This window comes from Platalea leucorodia (assembly GCF_965183815.1).
Source record: "Platalea leucorodia genome assembly, chromosome: 1".
Taxonomy (NCBI): Eukaryota; Metazoa; Chordata; class Aves; order Pelecaniformes; family Threskiornithidae; genus Platalea; species Platalea leucorodia.
This window is the reverse complement of record NC_138823.1, coordinates 40,955,156-40,980,039: the sequence shown is the minus strand read 5'-3', so window position 1 is coordinate 40,980,039 and position 24,884 is coordinate 40,955,156. Positions and strand designations below refer to the sequence as shown.

The 24,884-nt window shown below is 37.2% G+C and overlaps 1 protein-coding gene across 2 annotated transcripts in view; it reads left to right on the top strand.

Annotated features, from left to right (window-relative positions):
- RAB2A (RAB2A, member RAS oncogene family) overlaps nt 1-24,884 on the top strand; it is a 45,430-nt gene extending 20,546 nt beyond the window's left edge. For both annotated transcript variants that reach the window (XM_082305093.1, XM_082305094.1), the window contains 5 exons: nt 2,992-3,074; nt 4,466-4,558; nt 8,842-8,953; nt 21,348-21,416; nt 23,711-24,884. In XM_082305093.1, the coding sequence (XP_082161219.1) occupies nt 2,992-3,074; nt 4,466-4,558; nt 8,842-8,953; nt 21,348-21,416; nt 23,711-23,806 (453 nt within the window). In that variant the 3' untranslated portion in view covers nt 23,807-24,884. The remainder of the gene's footprint in view (nt 1-2,991; nt 3,075-4,465; nt 4,559-8,841; nt 8,954-21,347; nt 21,417-23,710) is intronic.

Genomic DNA, 24,884 nt, shown 5'->3' with positions numbered 1-24,884 from the left:
ATGACCTGTTTAACATTCATTTAGCAGCTACTGCCACTACTCTTCCCCACGCACCACCACCCCACCTCCCACACACACACACTTGAGCACTGGCACAGGTTGCCAAGAGAGGCTGTGGAGTCTCTGTCCTTGGAGATCTTCAAAAGCCATCTGGACACGGACCTGGGCAACCTGCTCTGAGTGGCCCTGCTTGAGCCAGGGGGGTTGGACCAGATGACCTCCAGAGGTCCCTTTCCACCTCAACCATTCTGTGATTCTGTGAAAAAAGCTTTTTAATATGGAGGAGGAAAAAAAAGTGCTGGATTTTGAGGGAACATGGAAGGGGTGGTAAGAACAATGTTAATTCCACTTAAGATAAAGGGCTTTTCTCTGGTATCAAAACTGTTTTTAATTTATACTGAGCTTCCATACTGCTACTTCTGTTGCTCCTTGTAGTAAGTAGCTAAACTTGGGTTGGTCCTACTTTGCAAGACTGATAAAGTGCAATTACAACGTACTTGTATTTTTTTTAAAAAAAAGTTGATTTTGGCTAATAGCCTACACTTTTTTTGTTTTTATCTTCTTTGAAACAGCTTGTCCCCCTTGGGAAAAAAAAGGGGGGGGGGGGGCACAGAGAGCAAATTGTCAGATGTAAAATGCTTAAAGTAATAATGATACTGGAAAAAAAAGCTGTGGAGTATATTCTACATGTCTAACCCTGCTATATTGACCTTCTAGATCTCTCATTCAGAATGATACTGTTAAAATAGAAAGTAAATGATATACATAAGGTGTCTCTTATCTTATATATAATATAAAAATACATATTATATAAACATAATTATCATGGAGTTTCTTTACAGAAACTCAATTTTTCTTTCTGTAAAGAAACTCAATTTTCTTCTATTTAGAATGAAAGGGAATTCAGTTTGTGTTGTCTATTGATATATGTAATCACAAATTCATTATTGCTGTGTGGAAGATTGTATCTTCTTTGAAGAAGGGGTAACATTTTCCACCCTTTCCCCAGTCTTTCCTTCAGGAAGCAGTGATATTTAAATTTCATCATGGGCAAGTGAGACACAATTAAAAATGTTATGGTATTTTCAGGATTTAGATACCGAACTTCTGTAAGTAAGCGATTCTTGTAAGAACTCACAGTTCTTACATTCTTGTAAGATGTGCTAGAACCTCTGACAGTCTTGGTTGACCATTTGTTCAGGGAGACGATTTCATGTGTCAGGGTGGAATTTGTGAAGGTGAAACAGACAGTCTTAATGTGATAGGCTAAGTCCACTTCAGGTATGATTTTAGGCAATACATGGAATACACTGGTAACAACAACTTGTCTGTTGTCTAGTTAGGAGGAAAATGTTTTATGCATCGACCATGTACTTGAGCTAGTCACCACACCAAGAAAAAGTTGTAGAGCTTAGTGGAGCTTCTGGGTAGGGAACCAAGTATTGCGCTAAAAACCTGGGGTTTTACTATTCCTTGGTGCATTCTAGCAGATTGTCTGTATTTTATTATCTTAGTTTACATAAAGATGCACTTGGACTCCCGGCCAAGTGTATATGCTAATGCATTCTAATCATGTTGAAACTGTTAAATATATTGTCTGTCTTCTGTAACTTCTTCCGCTGGAATGGCTAAGATAAAGTGTTTTCTTAACTGAAGCAACTGATTCTGGAAGATAAGGATGCTTTCTGAAGATTGAACATGTCGAAACTTGTGCCACTGTTCTTGTTCAATGACAGAATCTAGAGCAAGTTCTCCTTGAATTCAAGAAGACCTTGTATTAAGAGAAGTACAGTAACTGTGAGAAGAGAAAGTTCTCTGGACACTAATTTTGTAGGTAGGGCTGAAGGGTAGCTTGTATTCGATAAGTATTTAATTCTTGCTTTTCATGGTTTTAAATCAGGGTAATTTCCTATAGTTCTGCACATAACTATCTTACTGCATATAGGGTTTTTTTTCCAGCATTAATATTAGTAATTCTTAATCGTGTTCTGTGTTATCTTTGAATCATGCTAAAGCTTCTGTTATTACTAAATATTAGAAGTAAATGTTTCTTCTAAGAACTGTCAGGTGCTAGATAGCACTTCTAAGAAACATGAGCATGGAGAGCTCAAGGTCTGCAACTATGAATATTTATTTTTCAGGACTGTGTTCTTTTGAGCATGTTCTTTTAAGTGCTGAGATTTTTACAGAATACTTTTCTGTGAGAACTATCTGATTTATGTAGGATCTCGCAAGTTTTTCACCAGTACATATGAAGATGACTCTTGCATCCTGTAGCTGTCTGACAAGCATTATTTATCAAGTACAGAGGAAATTGATTAACTGTGGAGCAGAATTGTGTAAAATTGAATTCAGAACCATTTTCTGTTTTTTCATAATAAAATGATTACTGAAAGAATTCCATCTGAAGACTGTTGAAAGCTGGCTGCAGTTTATGATATAACGGATAAAATCTGCATCCTTGGCCTTCCAACAACCTTTACACCAGCAGATGGTGGGCGTAAAGATGTCATTCATCATTTATTTACAATGGGCTTTATTTATTCTAGTGTCAACAGCTGCCCCAGGGAGCGGGTTATTGAATTCAAATGTGAAGCTCTGGGTTATTTGCTTCCTTTCAAATTTGTCTTCAGAGCTTAGTTGCTAGGAGTCCATTCTGTGCTCTAATAATGATTCATGTATTGTGAAGCCGTTCAGTAAATTGGGTTGTCAGGGATTGCCAAAAAAGGTTTAGAGGTCTTGTTCCGATTTTATTTATTTTTTTTTAAACAGCACTGTGCTGTAGTTGGTGTCTTCTCCTTATGTGCCTTCTCTTGCTAGTGTTAGAGACTTTATCCCTAGTTGTCCCCTCTCTGATTTCCCTTCCATGCTCCTTCTTGTCCCTGTCCTCTCAAAAGTAGTATTCTATGATTATGTGGTTCTAAGTTTGTGGTTTTCAGCACTAAAAAAATAAATTTGAGATATGAAATAATGAAACTTTGTCTTCTACAGGCAGGGCAGGAGTCCTTCCGTTCCATTACACGGTCATACTACAGAGGGGCAGCAGGGGCTTTACTAGTGTATGACATTACAAGGTGAGAATACCAAGGAGGTATAACTGGATTAAAATTTTATGTTTTTGTAGCATTGTGCTATGGTAGGTAGCAGTGTTAAAATGCTTAATTTAGTTGGGCTTTTTGTGTAGATACTTGTAACCTAATGTTTTTGCCAACTTTCCTTAAGTGCTCAAAATCAAGATATAGCCTATGTAAACGATATACTTCCAATTTTCTGTGTATAGTGGTTGAGAAAAAGTACACATAAAGTCGCAGGAAGAATGAAAAAAAATATTTTTATAAGTTATTTGACCATGAACCTCTGGATCACCGTTATTGAGAAAGGCCTTAAAATATTTCATTAATTCCTTTCTAGTGTTTTTATTACCAGGAGCTGTAATTTTTCTTTAATTATAGCAGATTTTTTACTGAAGTGCCATTCTGCAAAGGAGTGAAATAGTAAAACATCAAAGTTTGGTTACATAAAAATACCAGGAAACTTCTACCGTTGCTGTGTTTATGAGGTTGGGAAAATACAGGTCTTAGTGTGATTAATTTATTTTTTTTCTGTAGCAGCTGTTCAGAAGTGACTAAGGGTTTTCCTGCTGTATTGAATAAAGTCTCTGTACAACTTTTTATCTGCAAAACTGTGGGTACTGTGCCTGGTTTATGAAAATGTTCAGGCTCCAAAATGCTATTAGGGTGTGTGGCTCCCTTTGTGGATCTTGGGTCTCGTTGCTGAATTAAGCAACAACTTTTACGAGAGATTTCCTAGACGTTTTTCCTTTTGTTCCCTATTTATTTTTAAATATCAGGAAGCAACATATTCTTTCCATTGGATTTCCAGTAAATGAATCTTTGATTCATAAATAGATGATTTTACTCTTGTGAAACCTTAAACACACTTTACAAGCATGTGATTTAATATTTAGTGTACACATTCTGTAAAATCTGTAACATGCCATATTCATGTACCTTACTTTAGAAGACTTTGCTGCTAAATTCATTATCCATAGTTTGTAAACTCACAGAAATTTTTCAACAGTTTTCTCCCTTCAGTAGAACAAATATTACTGTATAAGCATGTGATTATTTGTACTGTGGTTTGAATTAGTTGAGGCCATTAGGGACTTTTAAAATTCTGTTCAGCAGATTTTATATGTATATAAAATTATAGATTCTTACAGCTATAAGAATCCTCTTTACTCTTTGTAGCAAATGTTTTCAATTACTTTTTAGGCAGAGTTCATTAATGTTCCTTGTTTACTAAATTTTTGTTTGCCTATTCTCCCTCTCACAAAGCGATTACTAGCTTTTATCCCTGGAGCATGTGTACTAATAAATGAGTTCGTTACTCAAGTAGAGAAGCTAACAAAAGAGAAAGATTTCTTGAAATACTGCTTTTAATTTTCATTCTGTTCCATACTTAGGAGGGACACTTTCAACCACTTGACAACTTGGTTAGAAGATGCTCGTCAGCATTCCAATTCCAACATGGTTATAATGCTTATTGGAAATAAAAGGTAAAATTTAACCAGTTATGATTTTGTAAGTGTTAAAGATTTATGACTTCTGGATTTCAGCTTTTGTGTTTTCTTATTTGTAGGCAGTATGTTAACTTTAAATTACTTTCAGTCACTGGATGTAGTTCTATGGTGAATCTAAAAACTTTCGTTTTCTAATTAGACTAAGAAAATGTGCAGCATGTGTGGATCAACTACCTTATGTTCCGAGTACCTTTTTTAGAAGCAATTTTATTTTAAAAGGATTGACTGAATGCATGAAGTAATGGATTATATTAATTATTTTTCTCGTTACATTTTGTTACATCTGGAATCACCATTTAGAAGCACCTAGATCTCTCCGTTATAAAGAGAATATGACTCCTCATTTTCGGTGTTCTAAAGAGCTTTAGTTTTTGGTTAAGAATCACAGCAGAGAAAACATCACTAAAAAAAAAAAAAGCAGCCCATATTCCAGGATTCACTTCAAGAACTTTTCTCAAATGTAAAAAGTACATACCTCAATGATTATATGAGATGTTTCTGGATTCTAAGCTTCTTTCATGTTCTGTATGTTTTAGCTGGGTTTGGGGGCAGAGGATGTTTTTGACCATTCCCTGGTGAATTCGGGCTGCTCTTAGACACTGGGTGATGAAAATACAACTACAAATTTTTGAAGCGTGTCATGGTTTAACCCCAGCCGGCAACTAAGCACCACACAGGCGCTTGCTCACTCCCCCATGATGGGATGGGGAAGAGAATTGGAAGAGTAAAAGTGAGGAAACTCATGGATTGAGATAAAGACAGTTTAATAGGTAAAGCAGAAACAATGCACGCAAGCAAAGCAGAACAAGGAATTCATTCACTACCCATCGGCAGGCAGGTGTTCAGCCACCTCCAGGAAAGTAGGGCTCCATCATGTGTAATGGTTACTTGGGAAGACAAAACACCATCGCTCTGAACGTCAACCCCCTTCCTTCTTCTTCCCCCAGCTTTCTATGCTGAGCATGACATCATCATATGGTATGGAATGGCCCTTTGGTCAGTTGGGGTCAGCTGTCCCAGCTGTGTCCCTTCCCAGCTTCTTGTGCACCCCAGCCAGCTCACTGGTGGGGTGGGGTGAGAAGCAGAAAAGGCCTTGACTCTGTGTAAGCACTGATCAGCAGTAACTAAAACATCCCTGTATTATCAAGGCTGTTTTCAGCACAAATCCAAAACATAGTTCCATACTAGCTGCTATGAAGAAAATTAACTCTATCCCAGCCAAAACCAGCGCAAAGTGTGTTACCCAGTTTGCAAACGATTATTTACTTGGTCTTCTCATCAGCTACACTGTCCAAAGTTCTAAAATGGTTCCCTATTGATGCTGAGACTTTGATCTGTATTGAAGGTCTTTATAAAAACACACTAGTGAATACATCAAGCTTATCTGTAATTTTTCTAGTTCTTGATCCAGTGAACTGTAGCATCATGTCTAGATTTTTTTGCTGGATGTAGGGTTTTTCCAAATATCAAAAGCGTCATCTCAGAATTTAATAACCCAGTAGTTATGGGCCTTTACCTAATTGACCTTAACTTGTCTCCATGCCTCAGCAAATCTTGAAGGTAAAGATGCCAGTTGAAATAATGGTCTGTATGCTTGTCCCTTAAAATTTAAGGAACAGACAGATAATTTCTTAGATACTACTGAGAAACAGCCTTGTGGTAAAGAGAGTCTGATTTTGCTACTCTGGCCTGTTCACCTCTGATTTTCTTCTTCTTGCCCCTTCTCCTCCCTTCTATTTTCTTCCCTCTGCCCCCCCCACCTTCTACCACCCCCTGAAAAACATGTTAAGCATTCAGTAACTGTGAAGCTTGTCCATGTTTTTATACATAATCTGGAAAATGACTAACGATGTTCTTTTTAATTGAGGAATGTGATAAGCATAGTCTTCACAAATTAATATAAAAATGTAATCTCTTTTATTAAATGAAGCTTTGGTAAGCCCGTGATGTCCCTGACCAACTGTTCTTGTGCTTATGTGAGTAAAAACATGGCACTGAGAGAAACAGTGAAGTGTACTGTTTACTTGAGATGATAAGTACCACATAAGTTTGCATACTTAGTTGACATATGTAACTATTCCTGATTATTCTTAGCTGTTAAACTAAATTTTTATGTCTTGCATTCTGCTGATGCAGACTGCACCACATGGTTGTGTGTTATAATATGCTACTTGCAGCTAGCTCAGTAATTCCCAGTTACAACTAGGTTTTATTCAAACAATACAGATACTTAAATTATTTATTTTAAGTTACAGATTAAGGTGCTACATGAAGTAAAAGTTCTTTAAGAAGCTCTTTAAAGGGGATTATTTTCAAGCCTCAAAGAGGAGGACAGGAGACAAACTCCTTCAATTATATTGCATTATCCTGAAAGTATGTTACAGAAGTTCTTATAGTAGGGCACGGATGGAAGGAAGAACGTGTATACTAGCATAATATTTTTGAAGGAATTAATTTTGTTCTTATGAGTCCCAAAAGTGCACTTGGTATACATTTGTAGTACTGACTTATTGCTGGATTTGAAGAGTATTGAGAATTTAATCTGAAATATAATAGCTGTTTTTTGAAAACATTACAAATGCTAGTGTTAAAACATGACAAATACTGTACTTAATCTTCTTTCCAGAACAAAACATAGCTATATTGATCTAGTAAGACCAAATGCCTCGAATTATTGGAATGGAGAGAGGAAGACAACTGTGGTTAGTAGAAGTAGTTAAAGCTCTTTAAGAATATGTTTAGATATCAGTAGTGAGTTTTGACTGGGTTATCACTGCAGTTTTCAATGCAGCTGCACTATTTCAAGTCAAAAGACTTGTTTATGTCTGTTCCATCATGGAGATAACACTGTAGTGAATCAAGGTTTTAAATAAGATATTTTTGAGGGTAGCATGGCAATAGCAAATAAAGACATTGCTCAAGTTCAAAAATACAATGTCAGATAGCTACTTCAGGGACATGAGAAATGAACACCTTGTTAAGATATCTTAAGCCTGAAGCTGAGATACTGGGAATGCTTACATATAATGAACATCAACTTTAACAATGTTTTGAGAAGACATTTCTTGTATGCTTATCTTCAAATGCTCTATATTTAAATGATGTGCTGAATTGTCTTGACTGTGTAACTCATCTGAGCTAGCGTGTAGTTGTAAACATAACAAAAACCTGCTTTGCTGCAAAATAGATGCCACTGTGAGTATCGTTTATTTTTAATATATGCATAATTACAAGGATGGCAGCACTGAAGCCCAGTATGATACTTTTTGCTGGTATTCTGGCTGCAAATTAAACCTCTGTATTTGCATGCTGTTTAGTTTAAAAATGTGTATCTAAGAAAACATTTTTACATGCACAATTTAAATGAAACTTTAAATATATATATTTATTATTTATTTATAAATGTAGCATTGTTATTGCTCAAGATGTAATATACGTAGAAAGAAGGACAGAAACTGTGTGCTCCTTGTTCCTCAAGAAGCTTTAAAAAGTGAGAGTGAAATACTTATGTGTCTATATGACTTAGAGAAGCAGATTTGTCTTTAGTTGTCTAGTGGAAGAGGGGTTTTTTTCTGTTCTTTTGTGTAATATTTAACTTTCATCTAAACTGCTTGGAAAGCAGGAAACGAGATTGTGTAACAGTCACTTCAAGTTCTTCTGCTGTGAGAGGGCCAGGCCTGGAGTTTGAAAACCTGAATGCTAGCTTCTTGGGAGAGAACAGCTAATGTAGTTCAAAACAACTTATTTTTGCTTTTAAGTCTTTTTATCAGAACAGAAATGGACTGTGTGAAGTTTTGTTACTGAATAGAAAAAATGAACTCTATTTTTTAAATTATTTTTAATGTCACCAAGAAATCTTTTATAAAACTCCCTTATCAGTTCAGCTTTACAGTGTGGATTGGTAGATAACATTATACCAGAAAAGAGTGATATTTACCTAAAATGACAATGTCTAAAGTTAGCATTCAAGGAATAGCTAGATAAGTATACACACATGCTGTTGAAAGCCGTTTCATGAAGTCTTTGGTAAGATCTATGTCAGCTAGGATTGATAGCTCAAGCAAGTGTGCTGTCTGCAGCTACTCCATATACTCGAAGTGCAAGACTTACAGTAATTCTGCTTTATGTAAGGGCTTGAGTAGATATCATATGTATGTAAGTTCTAATGAGGGTTCTTGGCTTATAAGCATGTATCTGAAGAATAATGTTTATATGGACAGGTTAGACCATGCAACTAACTTTTTTTTTTTCCATCTTAGTGATTTAGAATCTAGACGAGAAGTCAAGAAAGAGGAAGGTGAAGCATTTGCACGAGAGCATGGACTTATCTTTATGGAGACATCTGCCAAAACTGCTTCCAATGTAGAGGAGGTAACTTTGCTTAACACTGGTATTTTAGTAAAACAGTTGTTTTGAGTTGCACTTTGTTATTTGTACAGATACTATTCTTCTAGGTTTTGGGTTCCTTAACTTTAATTAACTACTCTTTAATTTATATTATGAGGAAGACAATGTCTGCATTGTATTTGATTGCACGGCACTAATTATATTGTTGAGACTCTAGTAATTAATATACTTGTTCTTTTTAAAAATATTTGATCAGAGAAATGGGTACTTCCGTCTGTCCTGAAATCTAAAAAGTTAAGACTAGAATAGGTTGCTTGTCCAAAGCAAGCTAAGCTATTGGTATCCTTGGCAGATGTCAAGCTAACCTGTTCTAAAGACCTCTAATATTTCACAAGCTCTTCAGAGCAACCTATTGCAATGCTTTGATATTTATATATTGTTGTCATCTTTCCCCTCTGCTACCTAGCAGGAATCTTTGCTGCAATTCACACATGCAATTCCTTTTTCTGTCCTCTACAGAGCTGCTGAAGAGGTCATTATCTTGGTTGCTGTAGTCTGCTATGTCTTTGAATAAGTTTTTCAGTCTTTGCTACTTCAGAGTAAAGAACTTAAGTCTTTTGAAGTTTTGCTTATAGTTCATAGTTCTGGACATATCTGAGTTCTTACATATATCACCTTGATTTACTGCATGCCTTTCTTGAAGGGTGGTTGTGGTGGGTTGACCTCAGCCAGTAACTAAGTGCCCATCCAGTTCCTTGCTCGCTCACTCCCCCTGTCCAGCAGGATGGGGAAAAGAACCGGAAGAGCCAAAGTGAGGAAGAACTCAGGGGCTGAGATAAAGAGTTTAATAAATGAAGGAAAGAGGTGGGGGAAAGAGTGATGGAAAGGCAGTCACTCAAAACTTCCCACAAACGGATTGATTCCCAGCCACTCTCTGAGCAACAGCTACTTTGGAAAGACCACCCTTTGGTTTTTATTGTTGAGCGTGATGTCATATAATATGAAATATCCCTTAGGCCAGTTCTGGTCAGCTGTCCCGGCTGTGTGTCTCTCTCCGAGATCTTGCCTACCCCAAGCCTAATCGCTGTGGGGGCAGAGTAGGAAACAGAAAACCTTGACACTGTGTAAGCAGTGCTCACCAGTAGCTAAGACATTGGTGTGTTATCAACACTGTTTTAGTCACAAATCCAAAACACAGCACCATACAGGCTGCTGTAAACAAAACTTAACTCCATCCTAGCCAGACAGAGTACAATGGTGGACAAAGAGCTCCAGTGGAGATGTTAGTGCTATGTAAAGCAGAAAGGTTGCTTCACATGTCTTTCAGGCCAGTACTCAGTTCATACATCGCCACCTACTAACATTTTTTTATAATAGCATGACATAGTTCAGCTTCTCATGCTACGTAATCTGCCCTTTCTCTTTTCCGGAATTGTTGTAAATGCAAAATGATGGACAACCGCTGAGGTATTCTTTTAGTGGTAGAGCCTTCTAGTTTTGAAATACTTAGTATTTTTTGAAATACTTAGTATTTTTTGAAAAGTTAGAGTAACAAACAGTTTTCACTGTACTTCATTCTAGTTTGTTACTACCTTATTCTAACATCAGCACCTCTCTACATGTCAAAAAATAAATGCTGCTGAATGAGTTGTCCAGTACCTAATGCATCTCTCATTATCAGGAGAAAAATGAGCATAAAGTTCTTTGTCGAAGAAGTTCAAATAGAATCCTCTCCTGATGATATGTGTGAGTGATTGCTTGCATGTACTAACTTTCTAATTCTGATGGAAAAGCTTTAGGATATAATCCTTTTTAGTGACAATCAAATGCATTCCTTAGATGGTATTCTCAGTCAAGACTAAAAGAGGTGGCGTGATCTAGAATAATTACAGCTGAAGGAGCAAAATCTTAATCTTTGAGCCAATAAAAATAAGTAAGGAGAAATAGTAGGCATGCTACATGAAAGATACCACTTTGTGGACAAAAGAAGAGACCATTTTCATTTTAATGCTGATTCTGGACTGTTCAGTATCAAAAAAAAATAGAAGGGAATGAGGAAATTGTGTGGAATGGGCAACACTTGAGGAAAGAACAAGAAGTATGCAAAATGGAGGCAAATCTATCAAGCCTTCAGTATATGACTTCAGGACTGGAAAGAAATGATAGTTTTGTGACTGCCTGAGGATGTAGAAACTGAACAGGAAGAACAACATTTGAGTTAATTAAGCTAAAATTAGATGAAATTTTAAGCAGAAGGAATCTGTGTCCCTATGTCTACTCATGTTATCTTTCATGGTGGCAATGGAGAACATTTTTACTGGCTTCTTTGGGAGATTAAGGGCTAAGAAAGTACAGCTTTTTTACTAGAAAGAGTATGTATTTATACTGTTGGATTTTGGGATTGATGGAAATAGACTGGATCTAAAAAGCTGGACGTTGCAAGTCTCTGAATTTGCATCTGGATTATTGTATCAGATGTTTTCAAATGCATTTGTTTTAAGTATTGAAGGAGACACTTTCTCCTACTTCCTTGTGTTTCAGATAAATTGTCAACGTAGTTTTTATGCACTTAATTTGAGTCTCAGAACGTTCATCTTTTCCAAAAGTACCAGAATTTTTAGATAGAACTACTGGGGTCAAAGGGGCTCTCTCTAGTTGTATGGAGGTTATTGGGCGATGAGGGGAAAAAAAGCTATGGGATTTTGGGGAGAAGGAATATCCCCTTAATTACGAAGCAGCTTTTTTAATCCATGCTGATAAATCACTGGTGACTATAGTGTATCATGCATGGGTTATGTAGTTAACCATTACAGTGCCAGGATACCTGTAGAAATCCTTGAAGTCAAACATGTCTGTGTAAGATACAGCATCAGCAGTGTTGAAAGAGCAGGTGATTTCACTTGAGAGAAAGATATAGCTCCAGAGCGAAATGATAGATGTAGATTCTAACTAGATAACAGCAAAGACTTATGCAAACAAAATGAATACAGCTTCAGAAATGTTTTAAGGATTATTTGCATCTATTAGACCTCTGTTCTTTTCTCAACTCTGTATTTAATAAAGTCTTATAGAATGATAAAACTAATGTTTAAGATTTATTTTTAATTCAGTTATCAACCTTCTGTCCTTCTCTACCCATCAGGAGGAAATATTCCTCAAAAAGGGTGCTTTGGAGAAAGACACTTTACTGTAAGGCACATGCATGTATACATACGGAAACGCACAGATATAACGGGCTAGAATATTCCCAGATAATAAATGGTGTCTTGTTTTCTCTTTCCTTTCCCAAAAGAGGGATTTTTACCACACAGAGATCATGTAGTTCACTAATAAAGCCTTGGCCTGCTGCATTTGCGCCCGTGTTGCGTTGCTTAGTGGTTGCTATACAAAACAAAGTAGTAATGGAAGTGTATTTCTGGGTATTGAAGGAAGTAATGTAAGTGTGATTGCCAGGGAAAGTGACAACAAAGAAGCTACACAGTATCCAGTAACAGGGCTTAACTATTCTTCCACCTGTTTAAGAGAAATAGTTAGATCCAACTTTGAGGTATCTGTCCAAAGTAGAATTAGGAAGAATATCCATTTTTCGTGGCCAAACTTGTTTTGTGGATTAAATGTTTGGGGTTTTTTTGTCATTACACAGCTGGTTCTCAAACTTTGCTTTCTGAATCTGAGGCAAAAATACTCATGGCAAAAGAATCAAGACTGTTAAGGGTTTAGAAATAATCATCTTGGATTGTTCACAGAAGCCCTTCCTCAAATCACTTGAATCCTGTAGTCCTCTGTAGCCTACCTCAGTATGTGCAAGCGGTCTATTTCATTATAAACATACATGGCTGCTCAAAATACTAGTCACCAGTATTTTATTTTATTTTATTTAGTTATTTAATTTAACAAAAATGCTATAATGCATGTTTCTAGAGTAGAAAATGGTGTAAACTCATCTTCTTTAGTTCTTTAGCATGGCTGCTTGTATCAGTAATTTCTGAAGTAGTAAGGGAAACTTCTCAGGCAGTTGTAAAAACCTTCTGAGGTAATTCTTCATGGAAAAAATTAAAATAATTTCAGAAGTGTTCTGAATCATATGACTCTGCTTTGTAAAAAAGCAAGGTTATAGCAGTCTAATTTTTTTTCTGAATTGCTCACATTGCATTTTCAAGTCTCTTTAGTTTATAGAAGATGGATTAATTCTTACATATCTTATCTTTTGGTTGACATCAGTAAGTCTCACCATTGTACAGCTTGTGTCCTACAGGTGTAAAGAAACTCTATAGCAAGTGCTTTTATCTATTTTAATTATTCTTGAGACACTGTTAGCTATACAGCTTACTGTATTGTTCTCAGTCCCATACTGAGTGGGTTATCTAACCACATTCTGCATATTCTGAACAGCTACTTTGGTAGGGGCATTTCTACAGCATCTGTAGGTCTGACATGTGGTTCTTAACTTTATTGTCTCTAGTCTATGTCCAGACTAATACCTGGCCCTGCAGCAACAGGGCTAGTAACTGTGGCTCCTGTACACTGAACACCAGGTTCTTGTCACTGGGGAATTCAGGAGGGGCAGTGTGGCAGTACAAACTGGTCGTGCTACAGAAGTTAACAGACAGATCTCCATTGTAAAGCACAAGCAGATAGCCGTAAAAGTCTTGCGGTCCTAGTCCGTGCCGTTCAGCGTAGAGACTACTCGCATTTCGTGCGGATGTAATACTGAAACAGCAGCACATGGGTGTATGGCTCCTGTGTTGTACCAGAAGCAGTTAAATGGCCAGAGGAGACTTTTTTTCCTACTGGAGTTATTCATCTCTCTAGTTGAAAATACATGTTTCTCTGTCAAAAGTGACAAGACAAGCCTCTATACTTTGTTTTGATCAGTTTGATATTGTTTCTGACCCAACTTTATCTTACCTTGTGTCATAAATATCTGTTGTAGATGTTTGCAAGCTAATGGTGGAGTCTTTAGCAGTTTCTTTATATGAACAAATCGGCTTCTGTTGTTAATGTTATTTTAAGCCGTTTCCCTTGTTTAAACCTGATTTCCATCACTGCGTAATGCCTTAGTCAATCTCTAGCCGTAGCAGTACGTTGACCTGTTTAGTGCTTGGATCTCAGGACAGTTGAAAAATGTTCATTGTGTTCTTCGGGATTATGTCTCGTACCCTACATCTTGGAGAGAAACGTTTAGCAGTGGAGAATACCCTGTTAGCTGTTTGTCTTGTGCAAGGCTGTTAGGGGATGTTTACACCCTGTTTGCACAACAGGTAATTGATAGTTGGAGCGGGAAGTAGATGCAGGCTCTTCCTTTGTAGTTACTGTGGAGGCTTCTAAGAATTCAGTGTGGCCACAGAGTGAAATCATCATGTTTAATATGAATGGGATTGGGTGAGAAGAGTTTCTGAATCATCGGGAGGATAGAATTATTATTGAGGGGCTGGGGGAGGTTAAGCACAGGGTTATAATTTGACTGCTTTGCAAGGCCTGTTATACTAGCCTCTTCAGTGGTATCATATTTATTTAAACAGGGGTTTTTGTTGTTGTTGAATTCCTTTTAGGCTCGGTCTAAAGCTATCAAGATAGCCAGCTATGAAAACATAACTGAATTTTTGTGCTTTTTTCTTCAGTGGTTTCTAAGCTGTATCACTAGTGCATTTCTTTACAATTCTGTTTAAAAAAAAAAAAATCGTGACTATGTTTTGGAGATGTTCAGTAATGTACACTCTGAGCATGGCTGTCGGATTTCTCCGAGTAGAATGCATGGTTAAATTTGACCTGAAACATTGAACTTGTTTTTAATTCATGCTGAAACAAATCTAGTGTTAACTTTTAGAATCTTTGTTATCATATCTGTTCAAGATTTTTGAATTGTGGATGGAAAGGTGTGCGCGCTGAAGTACTGTTTGCAGAATTCAATGTCACTTACGTAATTTTTTTCTAAGAAAACACTGTGATGCCTATCAGTAAGCTTTTTGCTTGTTTGCGCTTAAGTCTGAGGTCCAAACCTCAGGCACGTTTGCGCTTGTTTTAATCATAACATCAGTTACTTTCCTACCTTGCATTCAAACTACACGTAATACTTCAGAATTCTTTTTTCTCTCATTTGCAAGGGACGTTAACAATTCTATCACATTTGTTTTTTTCATTGGTAGTTCAACAACAGTGTATGACTGTTAATTGCAGTCTTATCTGAAACAGGCAGGTCAGAGCTTGCTGAGTGGTTTTTACTTGGGCAGTGTCTGACACTTGCAGAGGCAGAATGGAATCCTCTGCGTGAACTCAGGGTGACCATGCAGTCTCCTGCAGCACACAATGCTTATCTTTGTGTCCCTGGAATATCATTTCCTTTGAATCCATTTACATGCACTGATTCTCAAGAAGTAAAGATACCTAGCTGTATTTGGGAAGCTGGAATAACTCGGTGCGTTCTTCTTGGACTCCAGACAGCGACTTTTAATAATGATCAATGTGATCAACCTTAAGCAAAAGAGTTTTCTGGGTACTGGTCAAACCAATACTAGACACCATCACTGTTCAGAAGCTGATCTCACTTGAGTTGTACTAGTGTATCGCTGACTCCTGGTGTGGGAGTTGGTTTTCGTAAGTTGTTTCCCATATGGGGGGGATTATACAGCCCTATGCCAAGCTTTCATCTTAAGAGTATTGTCTTTGTTATTCCAAGTTGTCTGCACATAAATAGAATGCAATAATGGATTCATTATTTAGGATTAAATCTGAATAGACCAACGGTTTTGACTGAGCAGTGGAGCACTTCTGCTACATGTAGCTGGATGGTCATTCAATGGTTTTGTTTCAGCTGTAACTTAATTTTCTCTTTCATACTTTTGCTAAATGGATAATGAATATTACAAATGCCTGTGGCTTCAACAGTAGTACTACTTGGTCACGGATAAGGGAAGGAAGATGGCCTTTGTAATATTCTGAAGGGTAAAAATGAAAACCTCATGGAAAGATGAGATTCTTAGCAGCTTCCAAATTTGAACTGATTTTTAGAAGTGTTTTTTATTTCCCCTCCGCACCCTCCCTAAGCACAACTAATTGCTGGTAAACAAATAGTAGTTTGACCTGGTAATATAGTTAGCAAGGATTTAGTTAATAAAACTTGAAAATCCTAGGATGTTAATAGCTGTGTAGACACAAGACATAATCCGACTAGAACTTGCAAAAGAGCAGGATTTCTAGTTCATGAGAGTCTAAAAAAAAAAAAAAAAACAAAACCTGTTAGGTTTATCTTAACTTGTCTCAAAACCAGTATTCCTTCAAGTTCCTTGAAATCAAAGTTCTGTGACCTTCCAGCTGTGTGAAGCTGGCACTTTAGCCAGTTTCTCCCATGAGAAAATAGAGAGATGAAGCTTGTATCAGTTCAGCTGTGGGAGAGAGAAAGGGCAGGACACCTGGCTCCAGTGAAGATTCACAGCTTTTTACCTCCTTGTGGCAAACGCTTGGACTGTGCCCCAGCTGCGCAGTAAGGAACACTGGCTCTGCCATGGTTCTTGGGGCTGATGGGCATCCCAAGGTATAATCAGAATAAAAAGTCTTAGTTAATTGAGGATTTCAGGCTTTATAGAAGAGCATGAAAAGTATTATATGGCTGCCTGCCTGACCTGTGGATTCTGCTAGGGAGATGGATCCTTAGTTCTGGGGGGTTTTTATCTTCTTTTTTCCTCGGGTGCTTTGTCCTTTGTAACTGTTCAACAGCAGCTGCAGGACTTTTTGAGACACTTCGAGCTCTAGTAATGTGCATCTTCCCAATAAGCTTGTCAGAAAGATTGCACTTCAATGGGTACATTTCAACAAATTGCTGTCAAGTTCTGTCTCATGCCTGTGCACCTTTACTTCAAAAGTAAGGGCTACAAATGTGTCAGGGTGCTTCTTGGGGTGTAGGTTCATTATATAGCACCTTCCTACTGCTTGATAATTTACCCCTCTGTAGCCCCTTTAGTGTCCTAGGCTTGTTTCTGAAGGATCATTTAGTTGTAAAAAGTATTGTCTTACTGTGCATAAAACAGCTGCTCGGAGCTTTGGGATCTCGCTCTATTAAGTGGCCATCCAGCACCACTTATACACTGGGATAGGGAATGGTCTAGGGGTAAATCTATTTGTGGTCCATGTTGTTACTATTTCCAAATGCATTCTGTAATACTAGAGTAATCTAACTATATCGTATCTTACTGCTTAAGGATAAGACAGGAAATTGGGAAGGAGGAGGAAATTCTAGGTGTTGGCTGACCACAGAGGTGAGGGCCAAGCTTTAGATTTTGAGATATTCAACCTTTAAGCATTCCTCACTTAATTGTAAGAAAGCCCTCAGAAATAATGACCACCCAATTTATATTTCAAAGCATTAAATTTAACTTTAATATTGCCACCAGAGGGCAGCATGTTACATGAGCTAGCAGTGCAGAACCCGGTATATTCTGAGTTAAAGCAAAGATGAACTTGTAAAATACGCGTTTTGAAAAGTATCAGAGATTCATTTACAAGTTTTTCTGGTTATGTTCAGCTTGTAGCTAAGTCCTCAAATACTCGGCATGGTATTAGCTTTCTGAGAAAGAGAAGTCACGTTATTGACATCTGCCAAGTGAAAACTAAAAGTAGCTGTTCTATAACTTGCATTCTGGTGCCCTTAGCTTATTATTGCTCCTGCATATAACATCCATAAGACAGAGGTATCAGGAACTTACTCCCTTATGACCTGTGTTGTTTTTACCAGTTACAGAATTTGTTCTTCCTGGTTTTGTCTCAAGGGTGGTAAACCTACATAACTTGTTTACTTTGTGTGATAAAATGGATGTCAAAGTTGATTTAATTCTATGTTCAATGGTTTTAGGATTAATTTATCTTAAATGCAGCATCTGTACTGTTTGGTAGTTGGGTTTCTGTGTGTTGGATTGTTTCGGGGTTTGTTTTTTGTTTTTTTTTTTTTTTTTTTTAGGTGAGCATTGTGAGGCTTGACTTCATGATTCCCATGTAGCAATATGATCTATGAAACTCCTTACACAAATCATGTGAAGTGTTGATATACTGATATATTGTGACTCAAAAACCTCCTTCGTTAGCTTTGCAGTAGGTGCAGGTGTGACACAACAGGCAGATCACATCTGACAGGACTCACTTTCCCACTTGTACAGTAATGTAATTTTCCTTCACAGGATATTACTGTTATTTGAGAACCTAGGTATAATGTGAACACAATTGAAAAACATGCTACATTAAAAAAAATCACTGAATAACTTGTAAAACAACCCTTTTTTTAATGCTGTGGTACAGATACATGCAGTAGTCTCATGCATAAAAGCATCAGTAATTTGTGATTTAGAAATATTAAAATGAAGAGTTACACATTAAATGCAGACATTTTCCTGAAGTTACATTATTTTCTTTAATGTACTCTAGAATTGTTATATTTGGAAGTCTAACATACTGTTTCTGCAAAAGTCTGTCTCTTCCTTTTGTGAGTAACAGAGGTACTGCGTACTAGGGCCTTGCCATCTTTCAGGTGACTGAGTATAAATCCAGATTGAATCTGGCGCTGCCTCTCCTGGGGTGGTGAAAGTAAACCTGGACCTGAGCTGATTTGGGGTGGAAGTGCTTGAGTATCTTTGTATAGTGTTTTAGTAACAGCAGCATTACGGGAACATGCAGCGCAACCACAGTAGGCTTCGTAGGCAGCCAGCCGAGTCCATGAGGGCTTACTGGTCCATGTCTTGTGTTGTGTGGAAGTGGCTAAACTGCACCTGGATCCAAGTTGGCGTGTGAAGCGCTACAGCTGTGTTCTTGCAGTCCCCTGCACATGGTCTAATAAATCCAAACTGGATTTGAGGAGAAACTGCTCTGTCTTTCTGCATCCATGGCTCAGTTAATCTGCAAATAGGATAAACTGCCCATAAATAATTGAGAGTTTATAATATACTGCATGTTCCAGATAAGAGTTCGAACATGCAGTATTAAAAGAGATTTTTAGAAGTCAATTATACAGAGTTCACCTTCTTGTCCTTGCTAATTGGGGCACTAGCATGCAATGCCCAAATCTGATATGATATTCTTAAAGCAAGTAGACTGCTGTTTTCAGTAAAGTTCTCAGGTGGTTATTTTGAGTCTTACACTTTGAAGCATAAGCTAACTTAAAATACATGGATGCAAGAAACAAAGGGAAGTCTCAAGGGATGCAGGTCTCTCTTCATGGCTGATTAGTAGTAATTTTTCAGAATCCATACCAACTGAAGAAAACATCAGTTAGATTTATGCGCTATATTCTTGTCAAACCATTGTTTTCAAATAGGAATTATTTATATGTGACCCAGCGCAGCCTGGCATTTTGCCATGCAGAATGCGTGCTGGTTTAACACTAAGATGTGGTGCACCAGAATCACTGATGGGAGCGTGGCAATTAGATTATGTCTTCTCAAGACAACTGAAATGATAGAACTGAGGTGAGTGGAATATCTGGATTTTTCTGATCAACAGTTTCTTAGGCAATATGTTTAGTATTAAAATAGACTATCCTGAACTCAGTACACTTTTTGCTTTGCACAGTGCATGTGTAATAACTATGTTGAGAGGGGGGAGCGCGGATTGAGTGTTGTTAAATCATACTATGTTTTCCAGTGCATTCTATTTTTTGTGAGGACAGATGTGTTCATGCAGTGATCTGTTCTTGAGTGTAGCATCCAGAAGATATTTTATACTCAGGTGTGTTAGTTTGGAGTATGTAGTTTGTTAAAATTCTAGTTTTGTTGGTCTAAGGTAATTTTTATAGATCTAATGTAATTCTCATGAAATTAATTGTAAGAGCCTAGGCATACTTAACAATTCTAGAAGATGTTTGCTACAAGTGCCAATTGTTAAGTGCTTGTTTACATGAAGTTATCATAACACATTTTTAAGACTTCAAGTTCTGCTTAATGTCCCACTGAAGTAGAAGCAAGCAAGTATCCTCACAGATTCCAGCTGTGTGAATTTCCAAAGTTTTTGACGTGTGCCTTTCAGTAGGCCCATGTATGAGGCCATTACAATAATTAGTGTGTTATCAGAAACCAAGATAAGTTTGAATTTTTTTTCTTACATTGAAAACTTCAATTTCTGAGGAATTTGAATCAATTCGTAGCTGGCCGAAAGCCAATTTTTCTCCTCAACTCTAACGCGTGTTTGAAAAACGAACTCGCTTCCTAAGTGCCTTGTGAATCTGCAATGATTAATTCTTCTCATTATTTTGCTGCAAATTCTCATGACCCTCTGTGATGATTCGATCACCCACTTAGAGTTTATGCATATTCATATCTTTCCGCTCCTGCTGCAGTCGTTCAAGTCTCCTTCACTGGCTGTGGTGTGTGCTTGGTGCAGTAATTGAGCTGCAGTAGATTGATTACTCTGGGGAGCTGTAAGGCCTTTAAAGGTGAAAACATATCAGTCCTGTTAATTAGGAAACAAAGCTCTGGTGGCAAGTTCAGCAGTCAAATGCTTCCAGTGTAGAAATGAGGAAAGGTATGATTTGTTCCTCTCAATGAACCCTGTTTACTTTTTTATATTTGAATTAGGTCTGTATTTGCTGTAATAGGCTTGTGCAGAAGATAGCATATCTTGTATGATTGCATGGTGTTGGTATTTTAAAACAAAAAGAACTATATGTTTGATATTGATTGTAATTATTAGCTGCTGTTAATCACCTCTTAAATTATACGTTATAGGTCAAGTAACGCCTAAAATTAAATGAGAGATGAAAAATGGAATCATCGATTGTAAACTTTAACCAAAAATGTTTATATCATTCACTTTTTCAGACCTGAATGTCAAAGTCTTTTCTCTGAATTAAAACAATAGATTTTCAGAAATCCTGGTAAAACCTGGGGCCTCTCCTTTTTACTATTAAGATGTCTATTACCTATTGTGTGCAAGATTAATTAAAGAGAATACGTTCTTAAAATTAGGTGAATATTAAATGATAGCATAAGGTTTCATCCAGCAGACAGCATCCTTACATCATCATTGTAAGTACCCTGTGGTTTTATGTTGCTAAGCACTCTAATCTAGAGTGGCCTATTACAAAGATATTAAGGGTAGGGGAAACCATCTGCCACACAATCTATCCATAAGGGTCAGAAATAAATAATTTAAAAGTAATTTATATATCTTAAACCACTTTTTCCCTGTAATTACTGGACAACAGATTGTAGAATACAGATGTTATGAAAATGCCAGTTTTTGTAAACAGTGTGTGATCCATTGCTACTTCAGGGTAGGTTACAGGATGCTGTTGTCATACCTGTTCCTGTTGAGGTCAGGAGGAAAAGTCTCACTGAAACAACTGCACGTGAGATTGGATTCCAATTAGTGCATCTCACAGCAAAGGATATCGCATTCATTGTTTGTGTTTTGTTTTCCCCCCCCCCCCCCTCTATTTTAGGCATTTATTAACACTGCAAAAGAGATCTACGAGAAAATCCAGGAAGGAGTTTTTGACATTAATAATGAGGTAACTTTTAGTACCCTGAACACTTTTGTTTGTTTGTTTTTTAAATGTACAAAATTCACCTTCCCTAGAAGGCTGGACAGTAAAAAAATTTGTCTGTTCCATTTGGATATAGAATTGTCTGCCATTGTGATAAAAATGGATTAAAATAAGTGACCCTATCCATCCATGAAGCATCACAAAATAATATAAATCCCCAAAAGAGAAGAAAATCCACTTTCATCCACTTCTCCATATGGTGTCATCTGTTTTCAAAGATAATTTTCCACTATGTAAATGGGGGACCATGTTGATATGCCAGATGCACTCCATGAGCTGTCCAGTGTTGGGGAGGGATTGCTTTGAGAGTTACATAAAAGACTTTTGAAATGTTCCTGGTTTAGGTGGCTGGATTCTGTAGGGAATAAAAGATTAGCCATTTTGCCTATGCACATTACTGAAATTACAGATTATCGGGGCCTGCCTGTTTGGGGTGGGGGTGGGGAGGTGGAGCAGGGAGCACTTTTGTAATGCACGAGCCTAGAAAGACCTATAGCGTCTCTCTTCAATTTTGAAACGATTGTGCTGTTGAAAATCTTGAGCAGTTAGAAGAGAGGTTCATGGCCATAGAAAAAGCAGATTCAAATTCAGCGGTAGTAAATAGAAATCCTAGGATTGTATAGAAATGTTGGGATCGTGTAAGCTCTCTGTTAACATTCACATAAAAAGTCACACCACATAAACTTTAAATTTGACAGTGTGGTCAGTCCTTCCTGATGCTTAAGAGTGTGGTTTTGGGTTTTTTTTTTTTTTTTTAATCCTGCATGTCCCTAAATATCGTTGTTGAGGTGCTTAGTAAAACCTCATGTGAAAATCTGCACCACTGCTCTCTGTTCTGTATCTGTTCTGTGAATAGGTGCATTCTCTGTCTGGGACTGTCAGTCTGAGGCTTCTCTTAAGCGTGATAGTCCTTGCAGAATTGTTCAAAGAGTAGTGAGGGAATTGGCAGGACTCAAATAGCTTCACCTCTTTCTGTTTAATATATTTCAACATGAGAAAATTTAGACTATTAAAAATATTTCTCTTATGACTTTAGAGGGGAAATAATAAGAAACTTAAGTAGTGTACAAAGTATTTGCACTAGGAAACTTGTAGCTAAACAAGACTTGAATAGTAATCCTTCAGAGACACTAATTCTGACTGGAAAACGTGTGTGTGTTTATATACGGTGTTCTGGTGAAACACTTTTTAAATTCAGTTTAGTGATGAAAAACTTGGGATTCTCTTTAACATTTTTCCTAAAGAAAATGCACTCAGGGCAATATAAATTGGACAGTAATCAGTGTGTCTGAAAAAGCATGCTCATTGTATCTGTCGAGTTTCATATAGTAGCTGACTGCTTTACTGTGCCTTATGGAGCTTTGATTGCAATATGCTGTCAAGAGCCAACAGTCCGTGCTATTTATTTGGCTTTACGCCAAGTCTGGCTCCTTGATTCCTCAAGAAGTTGCTATCAGCCCAGAGGGGGCAAAACCAATGAGCCATAGGGCATGCTTTTTATTAAAGAGGAGTCAAAGAGCGAAAAGAAACCACATCAGCTGCTGTCAATACTGAGCTAGTGCCAGAAACCCCAAGGCTACTACTGTTGCAGAACAACTGCCAAGCACTATAAATCTGAGATTTACTGTGACGCAAAGTTTCCTTAAGAGCTTAATTTCTGAAGCTACTGTATTACTTTGAGAAAAGTGCTGTATTTTTAGGTAAAATCCACTTGAGGGAGTGAGGGTTAAGATATAAGTGTGATTTTGATGAATGAAAGAGCTACGCTGTGTGTGGGTTCTTGGCAAGTAGCCATGCCTTTTGGGATCATAGAAATTATTGATGACACAGAACACTCGTATGCCCTTAGCCTCTACAGCTGATTCAACACAGAAAGAAATGCTGTCTAGAGAGGAAAAGTTTTATATTAAACTATCAAACTAATGGAGATTTTGGTGAGAGGGGAGAGGTTATACGGTCCTAGCAAATGCTATGTATTTTTAAAGCCTTATGCCAAGTAGTATTCAAAGACAATTCTTGCTCTGTGGTTTTGTGTTAGGAGTTTAAGGTACAGAGTTTAACATAAGAGAGAAAATTTAAACGAGAAGAAAAGCATCTTCCTTTAAGTTACATTTCATTGCCAAGGACACGTTGCTAAAAAAAATATTTATTGCGTGCGTTAGGAGAACTTGCTATATGAACTTCTAAAAAAAAAAAAAAACTTTGCAAGTATATTAGTGTTCTAAAATAATGACACTGTGTATTAAACTTCATTTCAGGCAAACGGCATAAAAATTGGCCCTCAACATGCTGCTACTAATGCAACACTCGCAGGCAATCAGGGAGGACAACAAGCTGGAGGAGGCTGCTGTTGAGCCTGTTTTTACTTTCTAGCTGCCTGGATGGGGCCTACTAACTTGTTTGTTCACCCTTCCCTCCCCCTCCGCCCCGCTCGCCTCCACTTCAGTTCAACTGAGACATGAAACTTGTAAGTTGGTTTCCTGTTGCAGAAGAAGACTTTATCCTTCAAATTCTTGTATAACTTTGAATAAATGGTTAATGTTCACTTAAAGACAGATTTTGGAGATTGTATTCATATCTATTTACATTTGATTTCTAGGTCAATTGATGTGATTATTTTTGTTAAATGTTGTCTTGTGCCCTTGACTACAAACTGAATTGTATCAAACACTACAAAGTCATCTGAGTATTTTAATCAGTTTGTGTAGTTAGGTTTCCCAGCTCCTGCGGTTACCTAATGTTTAATATTGTAGAGCTGTCCTCAAGTTTTTTGTCAATTTTCAAGGCTATAAAGAGAAGCGGAAGGACTCTTTTAATTCTGTATTTATCACTTTCTGTATATATAGTTTAATAACCTGCTTGGGTGTACTTGCCAAGCTAGAATTCTTTAATGCATTTGCATAAATTCTATACTACTTAGAGCTTGAAAACTACAGAAGCATTAATAGAAATTGCTTGGACGCTAAATTTTAAGCCTTTTTGACATTGTTAGCATGTTCATCCTCCCCCGTCATTATCCTGAAGTCCAAGAGAAATGCTTAATGTATATTACTAGAGGCTACATACGTGCTATCTATTTTAATGCCAAATGTTTGCTGTTTGTCCACAATTTCCACAGCACCTCTTCAGAAATGGATTAGCTGTTTGCCTTAATGAATACGATAGGTAAAAACAGAGTATGAATGAAAAGTCGAGGAGGAGTTGATAAATTTAAAATGGCACATTATAAAAACATTAATCTTTTCTTAATGTTTTTTTCTTGTTTACCACTTGATTTCTAGGTATATTTTTCATGCAAGGACAGTTTTTCAACCTAAATGTACAGTGGTTGTGTAAAGTTTTCTTTTAGTGACAACTTGTAATCCTAAATATATGGTAAGCATCTTGTCTATTGTGAAGAGGGTGTGAAAATAAAATCTGCCAGTTTGGAAA